This window comes from Myotis davidii, unplaced genomic scaffold (assembly GCF_000327345.1).
Source record: "Myotis davidii unplaced genomic scaffold, ASM32734v1 scaffold238, whole genome shotgun sequence".
Lineage (NCBI taxonomy): Eukaryota > Metazoa > Chordata > Mammalia > Chiroptera > Vespertilionidae > Myotis > Myotis davidii.
Window position 1 is genome coordinate 2737345 of NW_006293779.1, and position 11529 is coordinate 2748873.

Below are 11529 nucleotides of genomic sequence, written 5' to 3' on the forward strand. Positions count from 1 at the left end.
TGGGGGGGGAGGGGGGGCAGGGGTGGGGTGGGAACTGGGAGGAGGGGAATTATGGGGGGAAAAAGAGGAACAAATGTAATAATCTGAACAATAAAGATTTAATTTAAAAAAAAAGGGTCCACCAAATTGGGTGAAGTCAAAGACCTTCATAGCTTAAAGATAGTTCTAGTTTTAATGAATATCCATTTTAAGTAGGAGGAAGCTGAGTAGAAGCGGGAGAGTTTTATTTCTCATGGGAGATAAAGACTGGCATTATGAACTGTAAATATCTCAAATAGAGAAACATTCATTCTTTGTACTTGACACATGATAATTAATATATTTAAGGTGCTTCAATAAATTTAGTACTTCTTAAATGAGCAATGACATCTTTAAATTTACACATTACTAACACTTATAAATACATTCATGAAATACAGTTAAAACTGCAAATTTGGCCACACAAAATGGATTATCTTTCCAGTCAGCATATGGTCCCTGTGTTGCAGCATTTTCATGTTTAATAGCAAGAGGCTCTATCATTGTTTCTCCAGTGCCCTGGCAAAGGATACAACAGATCTGAACCAACTGGTTTTTTACTCATGATCTTTAAAAAGAGAAATGCTTATAAAACACCAAAGGCATTTAAAATAAATTTTCAGTTATTTCTGTAAATCAAATTTGACCAAGAAGTTTTTAGTATTTTAGCAGACTGAACTTATGAATAGCCTCCTACCCAGTTTAAAATATCCTGCTAAAGCAAACACAACCGGACCTTCTGAACATGCACACACTCACAGGCTCTGGATGCCTTTAACAAAATGAGATTCGCAGAGGCCAACCTGTCGCTTCTGACTTCTCCCTGATCTCATTCCAAACACCCTAGATATATTTCAGAGTTGATGACTTTCCTAGCTTTCACCATTACATTATGTTGCAGTTGTAGAATTGAGTTACAGAACAATTTACTTTGTCAGGGAGATGTTTAGTTTAATACATGATGTGGCCACTTTTTAAATCACAATCTCTTTACCACTTTATGCTTTCTAAAAGCCTCAAACTCTTCTGCTACTCTAGTGTGATTAATTAATGATCCAGAAAAGCAAGAAGCATGAGCGGGGTGGGCACAAATGATACATGCATTTCCTGGTACAAACTCATCAAGCAAATGGACTTTTTAAACCTTTGGGTTTAATTTTTCATTTCATTAGATTTTGCTAAGTGGTTTCAAAGTTGGTTAAACATTAGAATCTGTGTGTGCATCGCCATTAGAAACAGTAGACATCTAACCATAGGACATTTTTTCTTAAAATCTAATTGCATATATCTTAGCAAACTCTAAACAGTTTCGTTAACTTACCCAAACTCTTTGTAACTTGACCTAGAATCTAAATACTCTTTTTTTAAAAATATATTTTATTGATTTTGTACAGAGAGGAAGGGAGAGAGATAGAGAGTTAGAAACATCGATGAGAGAGAAACATCGATCAACTGCCTCCTGCACATCTCCTACTGGGGATGTGCCCACAACCCAGGTACATGCCCTTGACCGGAATCGAACCTGGGACCTTTCAGTCCACAGGCCGACGCTCTATCCACTGAGCCAAACCGGTTTTGGCTCTAAATACTCTTAATGACTTCTTTCCTGGATTGCTGCATAAGTCTGTTACTTTTATACTTTAAGAAAAGAACAACTTTTATACTTTAAGAAAAGAACTCTCAAATTCCCAACTCACACATTCTTCAACCTGGCACTATAGATACAAAATATTATTTTCCTTAAGTCATTATATTTCAGACATCTGGTAAGCAAACATTTGTTTAAAAAAATAATTATAAAAAGCAATATTAAATACTCCCTAAAGTCATGCCAAATTGTCAACAAGCTAAATCTAGCATAGTCTGAAGCCAGACATAGCTGTGACCACTAAGATGCATTCATTCTTTTCCCTTTCTTTCATTTCCTCCTGCAAATTCCAACTGTAATACTTTCATTTGCAAATGAGTTTTGTTTTGGGTTTGTTGTTTGCTGCCTACACTTTGCCCTGCTTACTTTGCTCTAGTCACTATATAAATACTAAAATCTTGTTTCTCTCCAATCCAAAATCTGTTCTCATTAATCGTTTGCATTTTCATGAAATCCTATTAAGTCTGCAAATACTTAAGAGCCTACAATATGTAAGATACAATATGCAAGAAGCTTATAACTCATGTGAGAAAAGAAAATAGGAAAATGGAAAAGCTAAGAATGACAGACTTACATGGAACAGAGGCAAGAGGAGAGACAGGTTTGCAATGATAAAAATGGCTATAGCAGTGCAGAGTAGGTGGAAATAAAGATGAAGTGATGAGGAAAAGAGAATATGGGTCTGTGTGGCACTGGAAAAAATCAGAGGTCTAATATGAATCTCTGTAAGGCAAGAAGTGAATGTTCCAGATGGAACTATAGGGGAAAAAAAGGCAGCAGCAAATAATACTCTATTGGCGTTTAATCCTCACAACTATCCAATAAAGCAGTACAACTTCTTAAAAATTGAGATGTAATTTGATGTGGTATTAATTTCAGGTATATGACAAAATAATTCCATATAAGGGTGGACAAAAGTAGGTTTATAGTTGGTTGTATGGAAAATAATATAAGAAAAAATTCTGTTTCATATTATAAACCTACTTTTGCCCACCCCGTATGTGTATATAGCAGTGATTTTCAAGCTTTTTCATCTCATGGTACACATAAACTAATTACTAAAATCCTGCAGCACACCAAAAAATATATTTTTTGCCGATCTGACAAAAAATAGGATAATTTTGGTTCATTCACACCAGACAGCTATTGTGTTGACATTTTTTTATTTGACAATCTAAGGAAAAAGAGGTCAATGTCCCTGACTAAATAATCAGGTGCTGCATGTTTTAAACATTCTTGCAGCGCACTGGCTGAAAAATCACTGGTATATAGTGAAATTATCACCACAATATGTCTAGTTAACATCTATCATCACACCACACAGTTACAAATTTTTTTCTTTTCTTATAATGAAAATGTGTAAGATCCACTAGCTCAGTAATTTTCAAGTATAGAGTATGGCATTATCAATTATAGTCACCATGCTATACATTATTCCCAGTCCTTTATTATGATTACAAGTTTATGCTTTTTTACCACTTTCACCCATTTTGCCTACCCTTTAACCCCTGGCCTCTGGCACCAATATGTTCTCTGCATCTATGAGTTTACTATAGTATTTTTTTGTTTAACTCCACATATAAGATCATATGTATTTGTTTCTCTCTGACTAACTTCCCTAACGCCCTCTATGTCTATCCATATTGTCACAAATAGCAGGATTTAATTATTTTTTATGGCTAAATAATATCCTATATTGTGAGGATATTTTTTATGGCTAAATATATCCTATATACCACTTTTACTTATCAATTCATCTACCAATTCACAATTAAGTTGTTTACATGTTTTGGCTATTGTAAAAGTTAGAAATAGACTACCATATGACCCAGCAATTCCACTGCTAGGTATTTGTCCAAAGAAATTTAAAACACTAATTGAAAAGATATATGCAACATTATTTACAATAGTCAAAATATGGACACAACATGAGTGTCCATCTATAGATGAATGGATAAAGAGGTGGTACATATATATAGGTATATGAATCAACCATAAAAAAGAATGTAATTTGTGACAAAATGGATGGACCTAGAGGCTATGTGAAAAAGAAAATACCATACGATTTCACTAATATGTGGAATCTAAAAAATAAATGAACAACAATACAGAAACAAATTCAGGCACAGGGCTGTAACGTATAGCATAGGGAATATAGTCAATAGTATTGTAGTAACTTGTGGTGTTAGGTGGATACTGAACTCATCAGGGCAATCACTTCATAATTATATAAGTATCTAATCACTATGTTGTCCACCTTAAACTAGTAATACTGTATGTCAACTGTAATTGAAAAATAAATATATAAAAAGAAAATACCAATACTTCATATAATGCTTAAAATCAATGGGTATTCAATTTGCATTTACCTCATCAGCACAAGCCAGTTTCTGGCCTAAATTACCACAAGCATGACATGCAATAAAAAGTTACTGAACTATCATTCTGGCTGGTGTGGCTTGTTGTTCCAGACACTCATAGGTTGGTGGTTCGATACCTGGTCTGGGCATATACAAGAGGCAATGAATCAATGTTTCTTTCTCCTCTCTCTCTCTCTCTCTCTCTCTCTCTCTCTCAATGATTTCTCTCTCTCTCCCTCTCTCTCTCTCTAAAAATCAAATATGTCCTAAAGTGAGGTTTTAAAAAATAAAAAAGTTACTGTTGGTCCCTCTGGAACCATATCTACTTTCTTGAAAACAATTTTATTATCTCTTTCTACATAAAATGTTTCAAAAAGGGATTCAAATAAAGTAATCTGTTATGATCCACTAAGAAAAAAATGGGAATGGCTTTAATGCGTCAGTGGAGTTTACTCAGTAAGTTATTCTTTTTTAGGTGGGTACATACATCCATCCCATATAAGATGAACAACTTAATTTGTAAATAACCTACCGAATCCAGGAACACTTTTGAGACTGGCTTTGAGGCACACCTTCTCCAACCTGAGGTAGCTGTATCTCATCAAACAATTCCACAGGAACATCCAGTCCATTCTTGTCCGATGATTCATGATAATAACACTTCTTTCTCCAGGAACAAATGCATCCCCTGTTATAATCACTTTTACACCAAATAAGGTTTCCAGCAATGCCTATGGCAAAAACAAAACACATAACAAATTAAAGTTATGGTTTCCCATGAATCTTCTATATTGATCCAGAAGAATGAGAATATGAAGACACCAATTCTATTTTTAGTTTTACTAATTTAAGTTTCTGGCAGTTTCCTAACTAAAAAATGCTAACTTTCCTAGGGTAAGTTTCCTCAAAGTGAAGGCCATAACAAGAGAAGGAAGGCCATTTCATAATACTAAAGGGATGGATACAATAAGAGGATATAACTCTGGTAAATATATATAGGCACCTGATGCAGAAGCACCCAAATACATAAAAAAAACTTCTGGAAGGTATCAAGGGAGAGATGGACAGCAACACAATCATAGTAGGGGATTTTAATACCCCTTGACATCACTGGATAAATCCTCTATCCCAGGGGTCCTCAAACTACGGCCCGCGGGACCAAAGGGTCCCAGGTTCAATTCTGGTCAAGGGCCTGTACCTTGGTTGCGGGCACATCCCCAGTAGGAAGTGTGCAGGAGGCAGTTGATTGATGTTTCTCTCTCATCAATGTTTCTAACTCTCTATCCCTCTCCCTCTCTGTAAAAAAAATCAATAAAATATATTTTTTTAAAAATCAGCAATCCTAAACGACTCACTAAATCAGATAGAATTAATCGACATCTTTAGAACATTTCACCCCAAAACTACAGAATATGCGTTCTTCTGAAGTGCACATGGGACATTTTCAGTAAAGTCTCTTCAAATTCAAGAAGAATAAAATCATATCAAGCATCTTCCCAGATCACAATGGCATAATATTAGAAATAAACAGTAAAAACAATCAAAACAATTCAAACACTTGGAGGCTAAATAGCATGTTATTAAACAACCAGAGGCCCGGTGCACAAAATTCTTGCACTGGGATTGGGAAGAGGGTCCCCTCAGCCCAGCCTGTACCCTCTCGCAGTCTGGGAGCCCTCAGGGGATGTCTGACTGATGGCTTAGGCTGGACATCCTTAGCGCTGTTGTGGAGGTGGGAGAGGTTTCCGCCACCACTGCTGTGCTCACCAGCTTTGAGCCCAGCTTCTGGCTGAGTGGCACTCCTCCTGTGGGAGCGCAATGACCATTGGGGCAGCTCCTGCATTGAGTGTCTGCCTCCTGGTGGTCAGTGCGTGTCATAGTGACCGGTCGTTCCTACACACAGAAAATACTCAAATAGTTGCTGTATAGTTTAATTGACTTTTCTGATGGCCAGCATATATAAGTATAAAATATTTAGTAGAAAAGTATACTATACTATAGACTGTAGTTTTTAAAAGAGACACAACAGGTAATAAGAAAACCTGATTACTGATTTTAGTCCCCATTTAAATTTTCAAATAATCTACATGTAATAAATTTACTAGCTAATATTTGACTTTACTATTATTTGACTTCCCTATTAATGGAGAGAAAACTGGTCCTATGCATATAAGAAAATAAAAAATTCCTTGGCAATATCATGAAAACTTTGATCAAACTGTATTAAATGTATTATGGTGCAGTCATAAAATGGAATATAATCCTATGTAATAAAGAGGTAATATGCAAATTGACCATCACGCCCTTGCACAAAGATGGCCACCACAAGATGGCTGGCAGGGGAGGGCAGTTTGGGGGGACCAGGCCGGCAGGGGAGGGCAGTTAGGGGCAACCAGACCAGCAGGTGAGGGATGTTGGGGGCGACCGGGCCGGCAGGGGAGGGCAGTTGGGGATGACCGGGCCTGCAAGGGAGGGAGGGCAGTTAGGGGTTACCAGGCCGGCAGGGGATGGCAATTAGGGGCAACCAGGCTGGCAGGGGAGGGCAGTTGGGGGCGATCGGGATGGCAGGGGAGGGCAATTGGGGACAACAAGGTTGGCATGGGAGGGCAGTTAGGGATGACTGGGTTGGCACGGGGGTAGTCAGCTGTCGATCAGGCTGGCAGGGGAGTGGTTAGGGGGTCATCAGGCTGGCAGGCAGAAGGAGGTAGGGCCAATCAGGCAGGCAGGCAGGAGAGCGGTTGGGAGCCAGCAGTCCTGGCTTGTGAGAGGGGAATGTCCGACTGCCGGATTGGGCCTAAACCAGCAGTTGGACATCCCCCAAGGGGTCCTAGATTGGAGAGGGTGCAGGCCGGGCACAAATTTTGTGCACCGGGCCTCTAGTACAATATGAAAATAAATGAAGTACCGTAACAATAATATGGTTAACACACAAGCATAATGTTGAGAAACAGAAACAAAGGAAACAAAACAATACATACAGTAAGTTTTCATACATAAAACTTTCTAAAACAGAGAGGAACTAAAAAATTTTAGGGGTAAATAGATGGGTAGTAAAAGTATAAACAGCAAGGAAATAACTACCTTTCTCGTCAGGTTAGTGGCTACTTCTATCAGGTAGGAGTGTGTTGTGCTTGGGAAGCTAAGTAGGTAGCTTGCTGGAGGGCTAGCAATGCTTTACTTCATGACCTGGTTAACAGTTATACTTTAAAATTATTTATTAAACTGTGTGTGTTTATGTTTTATTAACTTTTCAGTATGTTTGCTACATTTCACACAAAAAGCTACTTTTTTAAAGAATACGATAAAAACAATACTAGGACTTCAACATAAGAATAAATAGGATTTTTTTAAAAAGGTTAAATGTTAGCTAAAGGAAAAATAATAAGTTAGAAATGTTATATGTCCAAAAAGTACAGTGTTAAGATCTTAACAGAATTAAAAAAAAAAAGATCAGCCCTAGCAGGTGTTTCTCAGTGGTTAGAACATCAGCCTGCAAAACAAAGGGTCATGGGCTCAATTCCTGGTCAAGAGCAAGTACCTGGGTTATGGGGTTCACTCCCTACCCCACAACCCAGGGTGCATGAGGCAACCAGTAGATGTGTCTCTCTCCCTCTCCCTTCCACTCTCTCTGAAAAGCAATGAAAACCATATCCTCGGACGAGAATTAACAAAAACAAAAGATCATTTGAGCTAACACAGCTATAGTTATCCCACAGGTCCCCATTAAGTTACTTTCCCTTGACCAAGATTCACATTAGGGCCTAGGTATTTAACCTGGCATTCATTAAACTCTAGAGGGATGGCCTTCAAGAGGTCAATAAAGATGTACCCTTCTTGAAACTGTACACAGGTATGTTGCTAGGCAAAATGCCTACAGTTTCATCAGATTTTCAAAACGGTCCATAAGCACTCAAATAATTATAACTCCAAAGTCTCTGGGAAGTTAAGTCCCTATGTAGAAGACTTCAGTAGAGAGAATCATGGCAGAAACTTCTAGGCTTCGGCCCATAGTAAGAAATATCTCTTTTTCTACTTGTAAATATAAAGGACCATCAACTACCAAAATGAATCACTAAATTGTATGTATTGGCCAAGAGTATATGTGTGACTTCGCCATCCAAGGTTAATTTGGATCAGCTACCCGCTGCTTTGCAAAGAACTGAAATGCAGGATATCCTTTCCTTAACTGGTTAGAAAGAGGAAGCTGACTATTAATTGTGTCGTGCTATAGAAAAGAGTTTCACATTTTAAGCCTATAAACTCAAAACCTCAACTCTAACCTTTTATGTGCAATTTCTAACGTATGTTTTCTATGGATCCCAAAAACAATATTTTGCTTTTAATTATGAAAATGTCAAAATAAAAAATTCCAGACTATTTGTCCAGGAGCATATCAATGACATTTTCTCTCTTACCATCTAGCACTCTATCAGAATGTGCCTGAAAGTTATATATAACCTTTTAGGCAGCTTAGATGTCAAGCTCACATTAATCATTTTTAATACCAGACAAGACATATCCAGTCAACATTATTTCCAGCTCCTGCAAGGCAGAATAACAACTACATAACACAAAGATATAGCTGTAAAGTGTATAAAGGACTCCAGAATTCAAATAATCCAGATTAAATGCTAAAACAAAAAGACACTCTTCTCATATTTGTACTATTTCTATTTCATATTTGCACTATTTCTTCAGCAATAAGACACTAATTTTGTAAAATTTTATAATGCTGTATTTCTTCTGTTGAACTAAGAACTACAACTCTCATGACTTTTACCTAATTGGGCGAATATTTCTCCTAGAATTAGAAATATAGGAGCAATTACTGAGGATCTTTTACATACCACTATTTACTACCTCTAAGAGTTCCACCCTGTATAAAACATTACAAGGAGAGGTTCCCCTCATGATCACAGAATAGATTTTGCCATGTCCTATGCTCTCATTTATCATTCCAATGTGATTATTTCTGTGAACAATAATTAGTCTAAGTGCATTTATCTTATTTTTAGTAAAAACTTATTTTTAACTGTTTGGGATTGCTTAAAGTATACCTACTATGGTGGGAAATTACTAAATTTCTCCTAGATAAAAAAATGACCTATTTGCTTCAAAATAAAAACTCCTTTAGTACCTTATAAAAATATGAAATAAACAGTCATAAAAGACACCTTGACAGTTTTTCTCCATTTCTTTGAACAGAGATGTATACTATCTCAAGACTATAATATCAGTTTTCTGTAACCTACATGATGTCAATAAATTTCTTAACTGGAAGATTCTCCGCCTGCTAGGCTATTACCAGTGAGCAAGGCACTGAGTTAAACATCTGGGTAATAGAAGTTTTTCAAATACATACCAATATAATACTATGGTGAGATGTTAAGTTCTCGAATCAGGTAATAAGGCAAAAGTAAGGAAGAGATGAAATTACATTTGAAAATCTCATAGGAAGGTGCCTCACAAATGACCAGCACCTTTGAATATTGAACCAGATTAGTTTGCGGACCACCAGATGAAGTGACTAGTTTACTTGTTTTAAACACGTGAATCATACTCAGCACAGGACCACTCACATTTTCCATTTCACCTCACATGAAGTGGAGGTTCAGGAGGAACCTTGTATTTAAATTATTCTCTCTCCACTTTTCCGTCACCCATCCTAGTATATGTAATTGAAGTTGTTTAATGTAATTCTGTGGTAATAACAATGGTACTGGTAGTAGTTAGCAGCAGCTATGACAGAATTTGTCCAGTAAAATCCAGCATTTTTTCCAGAATAATATATTTTAATTATGTGCATGACTGCTCAAAAAAAAAAAAGACTACTTTCCCCAGATTCTATTACATCTTTTACCTGTTCTCACCAATGGGTGAGAGAGATATGTGCACCTTGTAATTCACTGATCAAAATGAAACATGCTCTGGACTTCCTCCCATCCCCACTGACTATAGAGTGGGACAAAAAAATGGCAGTGACCAGACTTGACCATAAAGAGTAGGATATTATGCCAGGCTGGGTAGAAGGAACCTTCAGCCCTTAAATGACATTAGGGAGCAGAGCTACCCTGTCAACCTGGACCTGAGGATAAATAAAGTTCTACCTTATTCAAACCACTGTATTTTGAATTTCCTTTGACAGTAATTTAGCCTGCCCCTTAAAATGAATATAGGAGCAAACATTTGCTACATAATTTACAAAGCCTGTATTATCAGCTCATTTAGTTGTCACAATAACTCTCTGAGACATGTAGATAGAATTAGAACCTCCTTTGTTACAGAAGAAGAAAGAGAAATTTAGAGAGGCTAAGGAACTTAGCCAAGTTTAAATGACTAGAAAGTTATAAGGCCAATCCTGAAACCAAATGTGTGTACCAATAAGCACTGCTTATAGTGGCTTTCCAAGGAAATCTGAATGACATGTAAATCATTACAATTACAATGATTTCTACCAAGATAATAACTATAAGAAAATTCTCAAGAGTCTGATGGTTTTGGTAGAGAGGTTCTGCCAAAATCATGATATTCACAACCAAAAGATTATATGCTGTGGAAAACTGATGACATTAAAGAAAATAAAGTGTAGGAGCAAAATGTGACTATCACCAAAAAAATTATTTACCTCTAAATGTTTTCTTTAGAATTCTATATACAATGCTGACTCTGGAATGGATATCAGAGATTATCTACTCTAACTTCCTTATTTTACAGATGATAAAACCTGAGAAAAGTTAAACATTTTCAAAATGAAATTTCTCTGGTTTTATTAATGACTACAAATGGGATTATTTAATATCTAGACAGTTTGTAGATGAGTTTTTAGAAAAATCTACTCGTGATAATTTTATGTGAACTGAAAATATGCTTATTTTATTTGACATAAATATTTTATGGAGAAATAGTCACTTTGTAAATAAGCGAGTGATAGTGGCTACGCAATACCAGAAGATGGATATTTTATATTAAATGGTATGTATGAGGGCTATAATGAAATATTGGACTTCGTATTTTTAAAGCTGATTTAAAAACCCAACTCTAAGAATTCATGGCCTGGAAAGTCAACTTCTGACCTCTAACAAGGGAAGTAGTCTTTCAGCCAAATGAAAGACAGAAAAGAAGGTGGCTGTGTAAATGTACAGTTTGAAAAATTTTAGGTATAAGGACTATTACCTCCACAAGGACAGAGGTCATATCTGTCCTGCTTGTCATTACATCCTAGCAAAATGCTTGGTACATGGTGGATACTTAATAGTTGTTGGATGAATTTTCAGGGGTCCTGCTGACTACTTGCAATAAACAAAAGTTACAATAAAACATCCTTCTAATTCCCTGGCCAGTGTGGCTCAGTTAGTTGGAGTGTTGTCCTGTGCTGGGGTCCGACCCCAGCAGGTCCAGGGGTCACCAAAGGTGTGGACGGAGTCGGCGAAGGAGGAATGACATGGAGGCAGCATTCAGTTGATCAGCAGCCTTGCCAGGATCTCTAGCCACAATCTCCAGCCA

General features: G+C 36.9%; 1 protein-coding gene and 1 pseudogene across 3 annotated transcripts in view; both read right to left on the minus strand.

Annotated features, from left to right (window-relative positions):
* LOC102770194 overlaps positions 1 to 3155 on the minus strand; it is a 4281-nt pseudogene extending 1126 nt beyond the window's left edge.
* The window catches only part of LCLAT1 (lysocardiolipin acyltransferase 1), a 128310-nt gene that overhangs the window by 62272 nt on the left and 54509 nt on the right, over positions 1 to 11529 (minus strand). For 2 of the 3 annotated variants that reach the window (XM_006767422.2, XM_006767423.2), the window contains exon 3: positions 4559 to 4757. In XM_006767422.2, the coding sequence (XP_006767485.1) occupies positions 4559 to 4757 (199 nt within the window). Of the gene's footprint in view, positions 1 to 4558; positions 4758 to 7107; positions 7194 to 11529 lie in introns of those variants that run through there. The other variant, XM_015566346.1, reaches the window with a different exon arrangement.